Below are 20,096 nucleotides of genomic sequence, written 5' to 3'. Positions count from 1 at the left end.
TACTACCACACTCTTGCTACTCCTGCACTGTTGCTGTTGTCGCAATGCCGCCACAATGTCATGTTGTCTCCCATGTGCAGTGTACTATCATAGTACAACATAAAGGAATATACTTTATTCTTTGGGCTTAAGTTAATGGATCATTGTAAAGGACCAAGAACCAAGGAGAGAAACATGTAGTTGAGAAACTTCTATAAATAAAGCTACAATGCAATGAAGAAAAATGTTCAGCAACTTGGAAAATTTTGCAGAAATTAAATAAGGAAGACGGAGAGTCATTGGGTGGCGTGACAGAAGATATCGTTTGATGATTAACAAATTGCAAGTGATTAAAGTGTCATTATTAGGTTTATCACTTCTATCTTCTTGCTTAGGAATGTCTAGCTCAATATCTTTCTGTTTTGTGCTTATTTTACTCATTATGAGATAAACTTGCTTTGTTGGATAATGTGAAGTTGAATGAATTAGTAATATTTTGAATGTTATTAATGAGTTGTCTTGATATATTTTACTCATGTGAATCTCTGTCATATATTTATTTCTTTGTCTGATAGTTTTTGGAGTAAATAATAGATTGTTAATGTTGAGAGATCCTTTGGCAAGGGGAACTTATAAGTTAATATGGTTGAAAATAGTAGGATAGAGATATTCTCTATGTTAGCTACTTTAGACATAAATAGCTACTATCATAGCTATTTATAGACTTGTCCTCTTACTTTACTATATATTGTATTGATGTTGTATGGATACAAGTGAGATTTATAGACTTGTCCTCTTACTTTACTATATATTGTATTGATGTTGTATAGATACACAATAAGATCATGTTCCGACCTCATCTATCATGACTTATCATATCATACTCATACATTAGATGAATTCATTAAATATGACATTGTCCAACATATTGGTTCTCTTTGTGTTAACCCTTAGGTATCTTATGTGTTTTTCCACTTTCTTAACTAAGTGACACATACAAGTATTTTATTACCTTTGATCATGTTTACTTTAGAACCTCTTGAACGAAAATCATTATGCTTAACACAATCTCTGTGAGATTGATAATTTTTCATGTCACTTACTATTAATTTGACCGTGTATACTTGCACATTCAAAAATTTGCCCGTCAATTGCATCATGTATTTTTTTTGTAACATGACCATGATATATATATATATATATATATATATATATATATATATATATATATATATATATATATATATATATATATATGGTACATTAATTATAACTTAATCATGATACCTCCTTAAACATAAGAACATTAATTTAAAATTATGTATAGTCTAACTTTTCTATTTGGTAGGATAAAAGTATTACATTGAGACTATTATGTTAGTACTGCTTACTGTATCTTGCAGATCATGGATATATGATATCAATTCTTTACATATATATAAATATTAGGAGCAATATTCAAATTGACTCACTAAGAGAAAACTATATAGTGTGTTATGTAAGTGTCATAGCTATTTTCATAGTCATAGTGGAGTATGTCACCCTTCGACTTGAAACAAATAAGGACCTTAAATATGGAGTCGAGTATTTTATTATCATTTAAACCTTCTTATAACAAGATTACTGTTCCGGACTTGCCCAATGGCTAGGAATGACCCAATAGCGTTGGCCCAACAAGCGAAGGACAAAGAAAGACCTTTTCCTCCTGCCCTTTGGTCGAGGACGCATCTTCATCTTTCCCGAGGACAATAGACCATCGTTGTCCCCAGCCAGACCTCTTTTCATGCCAACATCAAGACATCCATTTCGCCCCTCCATCGGGGACAAATAGCCACTTGCTTGTTGGGCACCTTGAAAGCCCAGAAGTTCACCTCTGCCCGCCTAACATCTAGTTACGGGAACCCATCCAGGATTCCTTCTTTTACGCCTTGATTCCTGACAGTCACATATTTTTGGGCCTGGATCCTCGACCCAACTCAAATATGGACCAATGGCCAATCGCTGGGGGTATTATATAAACCCTCTCATTTTAGAGGGTCGGGTAATTTATTTTCAAACCTTAAACAAATTTAAACGTATCTGTGCTCGTACTTACTTCATCATCAGAGTGCCTTACCGGTAAACCCCCTCCTCCTCATCTCCAACATTGTGCTCGAAGTCACTGGTCCACCTTCTGGTTCTGATCAATCGGTAAGATCCGTGGCGGCATCTGTGGGAACCATTTGTTCTCCCCATCTTTTCCTCCTCTGAATTCAAAGACTAAAACAGATTCCAAGAATCGCATTATGGCCAGTCATGACGACGACCACAGTGTTCACGCTATCGTTATCTCTCCCGATCACAAATCTAGCCTCGGGCATACCAACCCTTTCCTAGAGGAAACAATCCATCGGAAAAGGGACGGTGCCACCACATCTCCCTCCTCGAACAATGCCCATGATGTTGGCACCCAGAATGCCGACACTGTCATGATCAAGAGATTTTTGGAGAACACATCAGAAACTTCTTAGTAGATCCCTATGTTGGCCAACGCTGATCCCATCCTAGTAGTCTTGGTCGAAGCACTCAACAAAACAAACTCCCTGATCCTCCAGCAGGATAAGAGGACCGGTGAATTAAAAGGGGTACACCAGTCAAAATCTCCCCCGTGGAGACACCAAAGACAGTCCAAGAGTCTCTCTCTGTGGCCCAGGGAGCGTTATCCAACCCGATGAGAGCTAGAATCCTTAACTGCCAAGAAATATGATCGCAACTCTTCCCGCCATAATCATCTCTCTCTTGCATCCAAGAAAAGTAAGGAAAATATGTGAGCACAGACTCGGTGGACACCTCCGAAATGCCAATCAAGAAGCACATCTCCCCGCCTAGATTGTCGACACCGCACATCTCCTGCCCAATCTCCCAGTTCTAGCAACGACGACGAGGCCCGTTATCACTCGATGTCATGGCTACCCGACTACCTAATGGGCTGTAGAAACCTCCCCCTTTGGGCACCTACGACGTTTCCACTGACCCTGACGAGCATATCAAAAATATCGATGCTCTGCTCAATTACCGCAGTTTCAGGGTCGCCATCAAGTGCAGGTTGTTCCCCACCACACTGAGGAAGTGAATGGTTATACTATATATAAACTATTTAAAGACTCTTTGTTTATCCAATGTGAAAGATGAGAGTTTCTCAATATGACATATATTTTAGTGTAAGACCATAACATTACATAACCTCTCAAATATGAAGCATGTTGGAACAAAGTGTTTTTTATAGAATATCAAAATATTACATAGTCTCTCATGCATGAAATGATAAGGATGAAGTATCTACAATATTATAATACTTATTATTCAAATCATAGTATTTTAATTATTTATACATATCATATAATTTTTTAGAAAAGAAACTAAAGACAATACTAACAAAATATTGAAAAAGAAATAAAAAATAAATGCTATTTTAAAAGAGAAAGGAAATTTGTGGCAGCCTTATGTCGCGGCGAGAAAATATGAGATTAAGCTATTGATTAACTTAACTTGCAAATAAAACAAGAGTCGCCACCGATCTTTATTATTTCCAAAGGAATGGGAAAAGAGCGAATAAAACCCAAAGAAGTTTTTAAAACAAAACTAAAAAAAATAAAGAGAAAACGGTATTGGGGTAGGTTATGCAAGGGGAAGGTATTAGCACCCCTCACATGTGACACTCCACATGAACCTTTTTGAAAATTTGTGTAAAAACAAAAGAGTTGTGTGAAAAAGATGGATGAAATAAGAAAATAACATTTTTTATGGTTTTTATTTACGCTCGACAAGACATCGCATCTTGTGCCTACATACCTCCTCTGTGCAATAGAGAAGTCAAAGCATTTGTAGTTCTGATTTTAAAGAAAACATTATGGTTTGTTTCGATTGATTTTAAATAAAGAGACACTTTGTCATCTTAAAGGAGAAAACTCAACTAGTCAACCATAAACATGAGAACAGATGGATCTTTGCATCACAAATGAAAGAAGGGCTCCAACTTGGATAGAGATCAACAAGTATGCCACTAGATCCTTCAAGTGGAAAAGAATCAACACCATATCAATCAATATCATGGAGATATGAGGATTACATCTCTACTATGATGAATATTCATGCCTAATCTTTAGGAAAATATTTTAAAATGAAAAGGCAAATGGCAAAAGATTTGAATGAAATTATTGTTTTTTATGATGTTTGAAAGAGTTTTTATATGCTTAAGATGTTTTAACATTTATTCAAAAAAAGATTTAACGATCACTTGACAAAGTCATTGATTATTTGCAAAAGAGTTTAAGTTTGAAAACAAGAAGATTTTTTAAAAGAGGGAAAAGATTTTGAAATTTAAGAAGATAAGCAAGAGATAAAGGGACTATCCTAATACATAAAGTATAAGCTAAGGAATAGAAATATATAACCAAGGAGAATTCAAACAAAATTAACACACGCCTTTCCTTCTTTTGGATTAACCTCAAAGCATAACATCAGATGGACCAAAAACACTTGAGTAGATGAAGAACCAAAGCCATAAGTTCAAAATAACAATCCAATTAAGCATGTATCAGATGAACATTGAACTTGTCTCAGATGAACTTGTATCAGATATAATTGTATTAGGTGAACTTTCAAAGTTTCAAATCAATAGAACACCTGCACACAGACAAGACAACCAGACCAAACAACCAACAGATAAAAATCCAAGGTCTCAGATACATTGGTATCAGATGAATTCTTCAAGTCAAGGTTCTAGTCCTAGGTCCAAAATTGTAACAACTTAAGCAAAGGATAATATCCATATTCTAGAGAAGAGATTAATATTTTTAGGTTTTCCCTTAATTATGTATTATGACAAATAAAAAAAATGCATAAACATAAACAGTAGGTCCAAGTGGACAAAGAGAAAATGACATAAACATAAGCAATAATAATGAGATGGAATTCTAAAGTAAAAGCATTAAATAAATTGAAAAAAATAAAGGCAAGAATTAAATGTTAGTATTAATGGTTAGAGTTAATAATCCGATTCGGGACAAATTTAGGGATATGTTAAGAAATCATAGATGTACTTATATAAAAGTAGCATCTATGAGGCCGATCAATAAAATTTGTGTATCATATTCGTTAGAGAAATGATAGAGGTCATTCTCCTTAAACAAATAGCACAAGTGAAAATAAAATGTGATCAATACTAAGTCAGGGAGATGAGACCATACATCAATCAAGTCCTTCTTAATATTTTGGGACAAACTTATCACCGACTCAAAATACTTCACATGATCCTTTGATCAAGTGGAAAGTAGATTTGAATTGATGAAAGTTCATCAAGAACTAATTCAAACCTAATTGTTCAAGATGAATCATCAATCATCAAATTGATCAAAAAGGAGGAAAAAAGAAGAAGAGGGAGATGAAGAGAGAAACCAAATTGAATCAAGATATGATTAAGATGCAAGGCAAAACAACAATATCAAACATAAAAGGAATTAAAATGATATTAAATGCAATAAAGGATTTTTAAAAGATTTTTTTAAAATGAAAATAAAGATGAAAGTAGCAAAGGATATCAAATCCTCAAACAAAATTAAACAAAAATCACCATAGGTCAGAGACCATCATTGGACCATATAATAATTTTTTTGAATTTTTTCGATGAAGAAGAACAATTTAAAAATATTTAAAACTCAAGAGAAATGAAGAAAAGTGTTAAAAATATCAAATGATAAAATAAAAATGTGAAAAAATATTCATCAGATGCATTCAAAGTATTTTTGTGAATTTTTTTGATAAAAAATAAAAGAGATATAAATTTTTGAAGTTTAAAAGGATTTTTAAATAATTTTGGAAAATAAAATAAAATAAGAAAATTGTGGAAGCGTTGGATCTACCTCATTTAAACATGCTGGCGAATCCAAAGGCCAGGAAATGAGGAAACACGGTGGAACTGAGCTAACATGCACGCACGAATCCGGAAAAAGTCCCACCAATGAAAATATTTCAAATGGCATGCTCTCATTGGTTGAGGATGACACGTTGGTCATCTTCAACCTCTAGTTTCACAAATTTGCAGAAATTTAGGGCAAATTCGTGTTTCACAAAGAAGCAACCATTTCCGATAAGATTGGTATCATTGGAAGCGTCTGAGTGAGACGAACTCCACCATATCTTTGCAAAAATTTTATTTAAACCATTGCGTATGCGAATTTGAAAAAACCAGAAAGAGTTTCAAATGAAAAATTCAAAAAATAGACATAGTAAATGGATTGAACAATAAAAATTAATGATGTAGTGAGTATCAGTGCATATTAAGAATCATCATAGTAATTTGAGTAGAGAGATTTGAAGCCTCTAACTACCTGAACGGAGTAAGCTCAAAACCTTCTGAAACTTGACTTGAAGAGCTCACTATGGTGCACGATTTTGTTTCCTCTTGATCTAGTTAGCTTACTGAGTGTTGGTGAAGCTAACTGAATGGAGAATTTGAGTGTTTAAGGCGTGGAATTGAAAAAAATGATTTACAAGCTTAAGAGTTTGAATAGGATCTTAGCAGGGGTATTTTGGTTATCAAAAGCTTGGGAAATGATGTGAACGAGGTATCTATTTATAGAAGAAAATATTATAATGCCGAGGGGGGTGGATGATGCAAATTTGAGAGAATTCTTGCATACCTGATCATGGCAAAAGTGTGACTTACAAAGCTATCAAAACTCACGCCTCTCTTGCGTTTTGGGTGCTAAATATCTTCTGGAAGGTTTAGAAACATGTTTAGAAGCAAAAACGCGTGCTTATTAAGTGATTAGAATGAGTTTAGATCAAATGGAAATCTGGCTTCATGTGCAACTTTCAATTTCAAGTGACCATGTTTAACTCAATGGGGCATCCAACTCAGGGGACTTTATGATGTGATTCTTTTTTGCAATGTGTATATCTTACCACAAGCTTTACAATGTGCTAAAAATGTTTCTATTTGGTAACTTGAGTAAAAAAGTTATGGTATGCTAAAGTTGACTGAAAATAAGCACTTTTAACTTAGTCAAATTTCAAGTCATGAAGGATTGAAAATGACCTATAATGTTCCCTTTAAATCAATGACCTTCCAAGCATTTCAGGCCTTGCTCCCTGAATCAAACTTTTAGAAAACATCCTCAAGATTACGGTAGAGAAAGAATTAACTTAAAATGATAAAATTGATCAAGTTATGATCCTTGAAAGTTGGCAAAAAGTCACTTTGAAACTTATAAAATTTCACTAAGTCCATAAATTACCTATAATGTAATCAAACTTGTGATGATCCTCCAAGCATAATTGATTCTTGTCATGTAAAGAGAGGTTGTTGGGGAAGATGTGAAAGGTTCATAGAAAAAAGAATCACTTCAAAATGTTGAAAATTGAGAGAGTTATGCACTTGTGGTCATGGAATCAAAACTTTCCAAATTAGGTCAAGCAACTTGAGTTAAATTTGAATCCTTTGCACTTTGCTTGCAATCTAAGGCATGATGGAGCACATAGGACTTTGAAATAATGCTATCTTGAAGCGCACTTGATGATGAGGCTTATATCTTGATGAAAATTGTTGAAGAAGGCATGAAAATAAACACATGAACCTATGAGGTTTTTTTGATGAATCAAACCACAAAGCCTTGAGATAAACTTGACCACATGAAGTTGAGAGATACTCTAGACATAGCACTTTGATAATAGAATCATAGCTTTGAAGTTCAAGCCTTTTAGGTTCAATGAATAATCAATTGACCAAGGATCGATTCTCAAAACCCTAGCTTAGGAGGTGAGATGAGTGCACTTGGCTTAACACCTACAATGTACAAAACACAAAAGAGAAAAAAAACGTCTTTTGAATATTGGTTAGAGGTCATTAGAACATAAAACATGTTTATACAAGATACACAAATGGGTGCTTGGTGATCTCTTAAAGACAAACTTAAAGAAGGGAGAGAGAACAAAGGTTAAGAGGCAACCCAAGGTTGTGATCTTGATGTATTGCAACGATGTAAGATGATGATGGATCTTAGGGGTAAAAATTAGGGAATGGCATCTTAGTGCCATAAAATTTTAGTTAGGTACTTGTAATACGGTGGGAGAACTGAATTTTTTGAAATGTTGCGGATAGCAAGAGTCGCCACCGACTTTTATTTTATCCAATTGAAAAGGCAAAAAGAACAGGAAAAACCTTTGAAAGATTTTTAGTTCGGGGGGTAGGTTATATAAAGGGAAGGTGTAAGCACCCTTTGTATCCATGGTTATCCACAGGCTCATAATTGCTTAGCTCATTTTGATTTGTTTGAATTGTTTAAAAAGTGTCGTGAGTGAATTGAAAATTTTTGTTAAGGACTTTAGCTTGTAAATAAGCGTAGCCTTGTTTTGAAAGTATTTGAAAAGAGAGGTGTGAAAAGTAATTTGAAAGTTTGAATATGAGCAAGCAATTGAGAACTACCTACCCTAAGTTTGTCTTTCATGTTCTTTAAGTCTTTCGGGCGAAAGGGTCTATCCATACCATGAGAGGGCAGAAAGTCTTTCATTGGATGTATCGGGTCATCGAGGATTATCGTTCGCCATAAGACTGTCCCTACCATAAAGAGGGCAGGTAGTCTTTAGGGAAGGATATAATAGTCGTTAAGGCAACATGTAAGGATACCTTAGCAATCGAAGGGACTATCACCATTTAATCGAAGGACGAGATCATATTTATCGTAGGCAACTCGAAAGGGACTATGATCTTTTATTGAAGGGACATGGTGATTTTGAATCGAAGGAAGAAAACTAAGGTATCCTCGTAATCGAGGGACTTGACTATTTTTAAATTCACAAAGGCAACAGGCAACAAGGCAACAAGAGGGATAACCTTAAAGGTGCGTGTGTGGCACAATCAGGTGGTTAAATTCAGATATTTATCTTGTAAATAATGTTAGCTACATTCGATTAATTATCTTGCACTCCCTAGGATTACTAACCACGCAGTTAATATTACGGCAAAAGGCGGAAAAAATAAAATCCTACGCTATTACAATAAACACCTGTGGGCAAAAAATAAAAAATAAAAAAGGGCAAAATAAAAAAGGCAAAATTTAAATAATCAGATGGCTTGAGCCTTCATCGATTCTTGGCAAACCCTCACTACAAGAAAAAGTTGAATTTGCCAGGGATATTTGCCAGGGGTAAAACCCCTCACAAAAAATCAATGTTGCTTGGGGTAAAGCCCCTCGCAAAGCTAAATTCAGGTTAACAAAAAAAAATTAATTATAGCTTAGGGAAACCCCTCGCAAAAGAGAAAGAGGGAAATTTAAATTTTGAAAAAACCATTTTCCGAGGGGCAACCCCTGGTGTAACACGGTGAACTGACTTTTTATCAATTGAAATGTCGCGGTAAGCAAGAGTCGCCACCGACTTTTATTTTATCCAAACTAAATCGGAAAGGCTAAAAGAAACAGAAAAAACCTTTTAAAGAAATCTAAGTTCGGGGGGTAATTTATGCAAAGGGAAGGTGTAAGGCACCCTTTGCATCCATGGTTTTCCATGGGCTCTTAATTGCTTTGCTTGCTCGTTTGTTTAGAAAATGTAGATGAAAAAGATAGGGACTTTAGCTTATGAATAAGCGTTGCCCTTTTGAAAAATTATGAGAAAGAATATAATAAAAAAAGGTTTGAGCATTGCAAGGCAATTAGGGGCAATTACCTTAAACTCAGATGATAGGTCTCTTTTTGCCTTTCAGAATGAAAGGGTCTATCCTTGCCATAAGAGGGCAGGAAGCCTTTCGTTTGGAGGTTGAAGGGTCATCGAAGCATCCTTTGCCATAAGACTGTCCCATGCCATAGAAGGGCAGGTAGTCTGAGGCAAGGATCAGAATAAGCCATTTTCGTAGGCAGCCAGAAGATACCTCAGCCTTATTCGTAGGCAACTTCCGAGGGTCGAGGTCATATTGTGTATCGAAGGCAGCATCATTAGGGTCGTGACCTTTTTATCGAGGCAACATGGCTGAGGTATCCTCGAATTCGAGGGACGTGGCTTATTCTGCAAAAACACAAAGGCAACAAGGCAACAGGCAACAGAGAGGTTACCCCAAAAGGGTGCGTGTGTGCAACATTCACGTGATTATGTTCAGATATTTATCTTTTAATTAGTTATTCTAATTCAGTTTAAATTTGCACTCCCTAAATTACTAACCACGCAGTATATAAAGCAATAAAGGGAAGGGGGAAAATGAAACCAGCGGAGGAGAGGGGATTTGTAACCAGCGGATCCCTTAATAGGGTTTGACATAAGTAATAATAAAAATAAAAAATACGAGGGGTAAAATTTAGGGTTACCAAACTCGTGGCTTTGGCAATCCACAAACCCTGAAAGAGAAAAAATAAAAAAAACTGGGTGAGTGTATGGCTAATTCGAAGGTTGGCAAAATTAACCATAAAATGAAGAATAAAAATAAAATAAATAACAATTAATTATTAAATAAGCGAGGTTACTTAGCTTTGGTTCGATTTGATCCGATATGGTTAGAGTCGGAGGAAACCTCGGATGTAACCCTGAAAAAGACAAGGCAGAACGAGAAGTGAACGCAAGGCAAACCCTAAAAATAAATCAATTTAAGAGGTAAATAAAATTGAATAAAGCAGCACACTTATCTTCGAGGTTTGTTGAAGGCGCGCACTCGGGGCGAATCATGTTGCTAACCCTGAAAAGGCAAGGCACAAAAGAAAAAAATATTTTCAGTGTATTGGGATGTTTGTCTTAAACCCTGATCAGGGTATGATTTAAATAAGAAAATATAAATGATTTAAATTAATTATTGGTCTTGCGACCTAATTAATTTGATCGGGATCAGAAAATTAAATCGAGAGTAAAAATAATTTTTATGAAATTTTTAGAATTTAAATAAAATAATTATGATTTTTTTAAAGATTTAAAGGTAAATTAAAATAAATAAAGTTATTAAAACAAGTATATATGAATTTATTAATTAAAATAAATAAATAATAAAATAAACATATAAAAGGTTTTTATAAAATTTTTTATAATTCTTATATAGTTTTTATATATTAAAAACAAATTTAACTAAAAAACAAAGTATATATATATATTAAAAGAAATAAAGTGGCTGTGTAATAAAAAATAAAAAAATTTCTGGAAATCTTAACTTTTGATCAAGTGTAGCTTGCATATGATGACCACGGTAGACAGGCGGCTTCGCGCACGTTGGATGCGTGGAGATGATGATCCAACGCCTGGGAATAGAGGTTGCATCATGCGCATCATGAGAGCGTGCACACCGGATTTTCTAATTTAAAAAACACTGACGCGCGCATGAAGAACCAATGGGGTGTCTCCACGTAATCATCTTCTTCACACCAATTCTGCAGCACACCTTTTACAGCGCCTGTTGCGGATGCGCTACAAAAGATCTCCTTCTATTACACCTGCGAAATTGAAAGAGGCCCAAAAACACAACAAAAATTTGGCGCGATCACGCCGTTACGATCGTCCAGTGACCCTGAGTACGGTTATGGCCATGGTTTCACTTAATTTGGACTTAATCACAAAGCCCTAAATTGAAACCTCAAACCCTAATAATGGTATTTCCTTCAATATGGCATAAGAGTGCAATTAAGTTTCCAGAATTGTTCTAAACATCAAAACAAATATAAATACGCCATTGAATCTTAGTGAAGATGCTTGCACCATGCTAATCGAACGAAAAAAGAGAATGACAAACCGTGAGTTTTTTGGGATGCTTCTGGACGCTGCAAGTTTCGTTCGTGATCGAAAATTACTCAGTGATGTTCCAGGGAATGTCTTGGAAGCCTTGGATTGGATTGAATTCTCCTCAAACTCCAAAACCGAATCTCACTTTTTTTGAGATTTTATGAACTCGAACTAGGGTTCTTGTGCTGCAGAATTCCGTCCCCTTGTGCTTTGGATCTCTTTGTCATTTATAGGAGATGGATTAGGGCAAGAAAACTCAATCAAATCTCCTTTGAATCTTTAGTTGCAAGTTTTGGAAATTTGCTTGAAAATATGCTTTCAAATCTTTCTAAATTGGATCAATTTCAATCTTTTTTCACACCTTTAGCCTATGCACGAATTTGGAGTGAATATTGGGGTATTTTGATGATTAATGATGATTGATTTGAAAAGAAAATAAATCTTTTCAATTTTTCCTTTAATTTTGATTAAATATATGAATAAAAATTCAAATAAAATTAAATATTCATCATATTTTCTTGGCAAACAGATTTTGGGCTTTAGATGGACTATGGATTAAGATTGAACAAAAAGAATTTGGGCCCATTTGCAAAATTTTTCAAGTTCCTTCACTTTTTCCTTCCAAAATGACCTAACTTTGACAAGGTGTATCTCCCTCAATTTTTGAGGTATGGAAGTGTTCTTGGACTTTTTAGAAACCTTGGAGAGTCCTCTAACCAGTGTCTTTGGTTCCATGTCAAAATCATTTTTCATTCTCATTTTATGACCTTTTGAAGAAAGTGTCTTTTTGTTGACTTTTGAAAAGGACCTATAATGTATGAAGCCATATCTCTTAAACCATTAACCTATGGGCTCTGATTCTTGTGCCATTGGGTAGAGGAATGAATTCCCTTCAAAATGAGCTTTGGCGGGAATTTTTCTGATGAAGTATGAATATCTGGTGAATTTTCAAAGTTTGGTTGACTTTTTTCAGTTCGTGCCCAAAATAGTAACCTTTGACTTTTGACTTTTCTGATCTTTCCTTGCATCATCATGATCAATCCTTGATCAAATGATGATTTTAGGGTTATGAGGATATTGTTGACCAAGTATCTTGAACTTTGACTGTATTTTGACCTGAAATGACTGTTTTGCCCTTGAGAGTCGTCTGTTGACCTAACCAAGATTTGAGGAACCAGATTTGTTCTGTTTGACTTGAAATTTTATATGGAGATGCTCATTGATTCAATGATTTTCTCTTGAATTAGTCAAACCCTAATTCAGAGCTTGTGTATAGGAGACTGTGTTTTGGAGCTTTGTCTTTTGATTTGATTTTGTGTATGGAAAATGTCATGGGCAAATTTTGGGGTATGACACCTGGCAAACGGGAATGGCGCTAAAAAGTCAAATTAGGCATCGGGATAAATGACTAGTCTGCCCTCATGATACTAGTGCTGAGGAGCAAACGAAGAGGAAGCGTATTTTGAAAAAAAATACGACTCAAACAATTAAGTATCATGAGGGCAGACTAGTCATTTATCCCGATGCAGGATCGTAAGTCTTTGTGTTTTTATATTATATTTTAAATATGAGTTTTATTTAATCAATACTAACTCAAGATTTTTGTTGTTTAGAATTGTTCCCTCACATCAGGCAGTATCGATCATAACAAATATTATTAAAGAGAAGTACACACAATTCTGGCCGTCTTATGGAGCTGTACATGAAGATGATAAGGAAAAATGGTTTCAGGCATTTAAGGTATAATTTACTTATTCATTTTGACATTTCCTTTTTAATTTTTGTGATATTCATGATTCTACTTTATTTAATATTTTTAAATTCATACAACAATGTAGGAGTATTGTATTTGGGATGTTAGAGATGAGGCCGCGATTAAAGAAAACTTTCACTCAAAATGCGCTGCTCGATTTTCTGATACTATGAGGAATGTTAGACTGAAATGGGAAGCAAAAGGGACACGTCCACGTTGGATAGGAGAAGATATATTCCCAAAGCTTATTGATCATTGGAATTCTGATAAGTTTAAGGAAATATCGGAGCAGGCAAAGAAAAATAGAGCATCTGAAGTTGGTGGCTGCAACTACGCAGCAGGAAGTATTAGTGTGGCTGAAGTTGCGCGAAGAATGGTATATAAATTTATTAATTTTTTATTAAATCTATTATTTAAATGTTGCATTATGTATGATTAATTTTTTTTACTTATTTAGCGTGAAGAATTAGGCAGAACTCCACTTCTTAATGAGCTTCACATGGAGACTCATCTCAAGAGAAATGGAGAGTTTATTGACGAGCGCGCAAAAATCACACAAGTAAGTTATTTTTATATCAAAGATATTTTATTTATAATTTTTATATGTACATAGTTTATTTGAATCATGATAACATTTAATTTTTTATAGGAGAATTTTGATAAAGAACTTGCCCTAAAGTTGTCAGAGCATCCTGAAATACCTGAACCACCACCGGGGTATCCTGTTGACCCTAGTATTGGTTTTCAAACTTGGTATAAGGTTTCAGGTGGAAAGAAGAAAAATGGGAGAGTGTATTGTGCTGGAGGGTATTCCAAAAATATCAAGCGGCGTAGTAGAGATTTCAAAATGAGATATGCTGATGGAGAAGGATCATCCACTCCACCTATATTAACCGCTGAAATGCTTGAAACTGTGAGAAACTTGGCAAATACTGAGGCAGCACAACAAGTAGCAGCAAGAAATTTGGAAATTGAAGAGATGAAGAGAAAACAATTAGAGATGCAGGAGGAAATGCAAAGAAGAGAAAGAGAATTACGGGAAGAAATGAGGAGAGAATTTCAGGAAGAATTGAGGAGGCAGGCACAAGAGTATCAAGAAGCAATGCGAATTGCAAATGAGCGGTCACAAAGGTTTGATCAATTTTTTGCTTCACAGAATATGGGTGGTGGTGGATTTGGAGGAACTAGTGGATATGGAGGAGCTGATGAAGAAGAGGAGGAACAAGATGGGGGGAATAATTAAATTTTCATATTTATGTTTATTTTAATTTGTATGGAACAATTTGTGTTAACTATTTTAAACTTATTTTTAAATATTATTGTAATTTTGTATGGAATTTAATTTTTAATATATTTGCTTAAATATTAATTATTATATGTATTATAATAATTTTATTTTAATTTGAATTATTATATATATTTTTTAATTTAAATTATATTATATATATATATATTTTAATTGTTATTTACGGTTTTGAAAATTATATTTTTTTTTTTACATAAAACAGTTTGCGAGGGGCTTAACCCCAAGCAAAAAAAAAATATATTACAATTTGCGAGGGGCTTAACCCCAAGCAAACTTTCTGACGCAGTCTGCCCCATTGCAGACGGCTAGCTGGTGCCTATTTCTGTAGGGTGCAGAGCAGAATTTTGAATTGTCATTTAGCGAGGGGGAAAGCACCTGGCAAATTAACGAGGTGGAGAGCCCCTCGGTAATGGATTTGCGACCCCCTGTTTTGCTAGGGGAGCTGTCCCCTCGCAAATTGTGCATTTGTGAGGGGGTTTTGCCTTTAGTGAGGGGTTTAACCCCTGGCAAAATGCAGTATTTCTTGTAGTGCCTGGAAAATTAAGAAGAGAAAGGTTAGTGCATTAAAGATCTACAAACCCTAATTGACTAAAAATCTACAAACCCTAATTGAACAAAATATGTAAAATAAATGATTTTAATCTTTTTAATAATCATTAAAGGTTAAGGAAAATCGAAAGTTCGATTAAATATAATAATTAAATAACTATTGGATTAAATCCTAATTATTTAATTAATTGAAAGTATATACAAAAATAGTAATATTTATGGTTAAAAACAATTATTTTTAATGTTATGAGAAAAATCGAGTTTTCAAATTAAATAAATATCAAAAGATAATATTATTTAATTAGCGAAAAAAACAAATTTTTAGAAAAGAATAAATTAAAGAATTAAAGAAAAGAAAGCAATTTTAAATGGAATTTAAAAAAGAAAAGAAAAAGAATTAATTAAGAGACTTAGCTCTGGATCAGGTGTGGCAGGTCCCTGGAGGTCCATGGGGTGGATACGCTTTTGAATCGTCAGATCTAACCATGTTGCAATCTGATGGCTGATGGGAGAGGTGCACCATGGACATGAAGGGGAAGGATGCGTTGGATCTATGGCACATAAGGAACAAAATGTTAAAATTTTAGACTGACCTGGGCAGGGTTCGAAGACACGTTTCCCAAACTGCAGCCCAGTCCTTTCTGCCAATCGCGCTATAGGTTAGTGGTGAATAAGGACAAGAATGAATATTAAATATTAAACACTAATACAAATGCCGAATTCAAAAGATGATTCAAACTGGGCCCACAGGATGTTGGAACGGACGAATGAGAGCTTGAGAGAGAGGGAGATTCGTTTGACTCGCGAATGAACGCGTGCCACGTCTGGTCAAACTGTCAAACGTACTATTCATCATCTTCATCACCAAAACAACCACGGTTTTGCTACAAAGACTGATACCGTTTGGCTATGATTTTTCCTAGCGAATCCTACAAACACGAAACCACAAAAATACACTCCAAACAAAACTAAAAGATGCCCAGAACCACTAAATGGGTGGCTGTGAGTTCGATGGTGGGGTTATTTTCCGTCGAAACGGCAAGTATAACGCAATACGAAGCTTTCCATTCACAAAGCCCTAACAATGGTAACTCGTAACTCACGCGTCAAAGCTCCATAACGAAGGTTCCAATCTTCTCTAACCTTCATCCAGAACTCAACTATACCATTACATCATGTTAAAATATCATGTAGAGATAAATACCAAAACGCAAACATACGCATGAATATGTGAATTTTGTATGAGCATTATGGACACTATAAGGGCTCAAAAACGATGTAACCTTAACCTTTCTTACCTTAGGAATGATTTGGGATGAGTATTTGACCTTAAGAGTCCTTGAATGAAGAGCACGAAAATTCCACCTTTCTTTGATATTTTTTCACTTTGAATCCCTAGCCCTTGGCACCAATCTTTTCGTCCCCTAATGGCTGCAATATTCAAGTATATATAGATGAAGATATTAGGTCAACAAGTTTGGGAAAAAACCAATGATTGGAAGATCAAATCTTTGACTGAAAATTTTACATTAAAACTTCTATTTTTGGCCAAATATAATCTGCATTTTTGCACACTTGAGGAGCACGAAATCCAAACAAATATATGGCTTAAATGATGATTGAATTTGATTGGAAATATTAATATTTGACTTGAAACCATTTATTTCATATTTTATATGATTTATTAATGTTTAAATGAATAAAAATTCAAATAAATAAAAATAAATATCATAAAAATAAAATAATAGGTTTAAGGGTCATTATATGGGCCATGGTCACGTTTTAGATGGAAATCTTAGGCCCATTTAGTCAAAAACTCAAAATTCATCACTTTGCCTTTTATGTATTTTCTCAAAATTTGTCCAACTTGTACAAGCCATAACTCATTCAATATTTATCATATGGAGATGATCTAGGACTTTTTGAAAAGCTCAAGATGTCCTCTACAAGCCACTTTGGAACATATGTTTCATTTGGAGATTTTACCTTAATGATATTGCTCCTGGAAAAAATAGCTTTTTGCAATCTTCTAGAAGGACCTGTAATGTTTCGACTTATATCTCTTATGCGGAAGCATTTCTTGACCTTGGGCCCAACATCAAAGTTCTAGAGAATTGAATTTCCTTGATAATTAGCTTTGGTTGGAGAATTTCTGATAAAGTATGAGAGAGATATGGCTGGTCAAAGTTCCGTTGACTTTTACCTAAAAACCCTAATTTAGCAACTTTGTACTTTTGTGGATTTTTGATCTTTTCTTGATGAATCATGATCAACCTTTGATCAAATGATAAATATAACATTAGAATGTTGATGTTGACAAAAAATCAGGAATTTTGACTGCAATTTGACCACAATTGACTTTTAGGTCAAACCAGTCGACTATTGATCATTTGAGCAGTTGACTGAGCAATCCTATGAATCAGAGCTTGAAACTTGGCATGAGGACCCTTTGAAGCAAATGAGAGGCCATGGGATCCATTTGAGGTCTTAGAACTTGATTTGATCTCGAGAGAGACAAAACCCTAGTTGTGGGTTGATTGCTTAGGAGATAAGTAAGTGTACCCAATTCTTGCATATGCTTGATTAACTGAAGATCATATGAGTCAAGATATATTGAAATATATATGATGGGAAAATTTTGGGGTATGACACTACTTTTTCACCTTGATTGCGACCAGGGCCGAACCAATCAATTCAGAGACCTTGTTTTTATTTAAAAAATGGACTTAAATTATATAAAAAAAATGCAATTTTAATAATTAAAAATAATACATAAAAAATACAATTATAAATTAACCAAACGAAATATAAAAAAATTTAAAGTATTGTTTAAATTATAAATTATTTTATATTAATATTATATTTTTAATATTATTTATTAATTTTTTAAATATTTTTTGTTTAATTATAAAATAATTAGACCTCTTAAAATTTGAAATCTGATTGTAACACTTATGCATGACCGAGCTTGATTGTGATCACAAATAACAATTCATATTTAAAAAGAGAAATATATTTGTGATAATTTTTGTGAAAATCGACCGAAGATATACATAGAGCTAAGTCAAATGATAAAATGTAATTTTTTTAAGAAAAATAAAAATACATATATATATATATATATATATATATATATATATATATATATATATATATATATATTATAAATAAATTAAAATTAAAATTCACAATTATTGCTAGACCTCGTGTTAAATATTATTTATTTTCAAAAATAAAAATTATATTTTTTTTATTACATTATATAAAATTTAATTTATTGTGGATTTTCTTGCATATGTGCACCGTGGGTCTTGGTTTTTGTAATTAAAAATTTAAATTATATTTGTTCCAAAATATTTTGTTGCCACTGTAAGCCTTTACGTATAAAAGTTATTTTTAATATTATATCAATAAAAAGTTACACTTTGGTTTAAACGACGGGCACTTGACGCAAAAACCAACATGCTCTCTAACGAGAAAACGACTCCAAGGCCGAAATAAAGTCATCGTATGTGACTGGCCTTGTTATAGTATTAAATGTTGCGTCTTGGTTTACATTGTCACATGCATATGTTGGTTGAACTTTGAAACTTGGATGCGTGGTGACTCTACTTCACTATCAATTTAAGAATGTAAAGAAATAACTTTTTATAAAATATGTAGTATTTAATTTGAGAAAATGGGCCATGCACTGACAGTGTAAAGTATTTTTACACTGTCAACCAATCACCACCATGCATCTAATTAAAACATTATTTTATTTAAAAAAAACTTTAATGACATGACACATTCATGACTCCCTATTGGATGACAATGTAAAACTATTTTACAGTGTCAGTGCACTACCTTTTAACTCATTTAATATCTTTGAAATTAAGATATTTAGTTTTTAAATAATTTTTTTATATAAAATTCTTAATTTGAGAGTAGAGTCATCACACATTTATTACGATCGAAAGTGTATTTTGCTTTGTAGTTCTTTCGTAAAACCGTAGCTGTACATTTTTGACCCTGGATTATAGTGATTGATTGAAGAGTTCAATATCGATAAGTACAAAGTGCACCCCACAGACATTTGAAAAATAGTTTTACTCTCGCAAATAAAATGTTACTAGTAGTAATTAAACATAATTGAAAGTCGTTAAAATGGCCTATTCGACTTTAAATGGACCGGCTCTAGCAAATTCTGAGTTTCTTAGGGTTGGATCAAAAAGACTCTATATAATATGAACTCGATAATTACTAGTATAAAATAATACTTGAATATTTAAAATATGAGAAAAATTAATATAATACGATGAAAAAATATTGATTATATTAATGTATGATGTTTAATAGGGGTGGCAAAGTGGGCGGCCAGCCCCGTCCCGCCCTGTCATATGCCTCTCAAAAAAAGAGCGGGGCGGGCAAGCCCGCAAATTTGAAATGGGCATAAAAACCTAGCCTGCCCCGTCAAGGTGGCGGGTAGGCGGGCGGCGGGCTTGCTCGCCTATTTTTTAATTTTTTAATTTTTATTTTTTTAATTAATTAATAGATTTTTTTTTTACATTTTAATTAGATTTTTCACATCGTTTTTAGAACAATATTTTACAAAGCATCTTTTTAACAAATTATATTTAAAAAATATTGCTTATATTCACAAATAAATGTATAAAATAAAACCATCAAGAATTAGAATTATTAGAATTAACTAAAAAAAATCAAATTTTGACGGAGCGACGGGCTTTGGCGGGGGGGCTATGGCGGGCGGCAAACTGAAAATCTCAACCCAACCCGTCATTT

At 33.9% G+C, this 20,096-nt stretch overlaps 1 protein-coding gene across 1 annotated transcript; it reads left to right on the top strand.

The window, feature by feature from the left end:
- The first annotated feature begins 13,224 nt into the window (after nucleotides 1-13,224).
- On the top strand, nucleotides 13,225-14,972 carry LOC131607395 (uncharacterized). Its single transcript, XM_058879405.1, has 3 exons — nucleotides 13,225-13,835; nucleotides 13,917-14,018; nucleotides 14,109-14,972. The coding sequence occupies exons 1-3, from the start codon at nucleotides 13,629-13,631 to the stop codon at nucleotides 14,700-14,702; spliced, it is 903 nt and encodes a 300-aa protein (XP_058735388.1). The 5' UTR covers nucleotides 13,225-13,628; the 3' UTR covers nucleotides 14,703-14,972.
- Nucleotides 14,973-20,096: the final 5,124 nt, after the last annotated feature.

This window comes from Vicia villosa, linkage group LG5, assembly GCF_029867415.1.
Source record: "Vicia villosa cultivar HV-30 ecotype Madison, WI linkage group LG5, Vvil1.0, whole genome shotgun sequence".
NCBI classification, from domain to species: domain Eukaryota; kingdom Viridiplantae; phylum Streptophyta; class Magnoliopsida; order Fabales; family Fabaceae; genus Vicia; species Vicia villosa.
Note: the sequence above shows the minus strand (reverse complement) of the source record. Positions and strands in the feature narration are given on the sequence as shown.

Bases quoted from the DNA above. Each gene is read 5' to 3' on its own strand.
- LOC131607395 (XM_058879405.1), top strand. From the start codon at position 13,629: ATGAGGAATGTTAGACTGAAATGGGAAGCAAAAGGGACACGTCCACGT. The intron at 13,836-13,916 runs GTATATAAATTT...TTACTTATTTAG, and splicing joins CTGAAGTTGCGCGAAGAATG to CGTGAAGAATTAGGCAGAAC. The intron at 14,019-14,108 runs GTAAGTTATTTT...AATTTTTTATAG, and splicing joins AGCGCGCAAAAATCACACAA to GAGAATTTTGATAAAGAACT.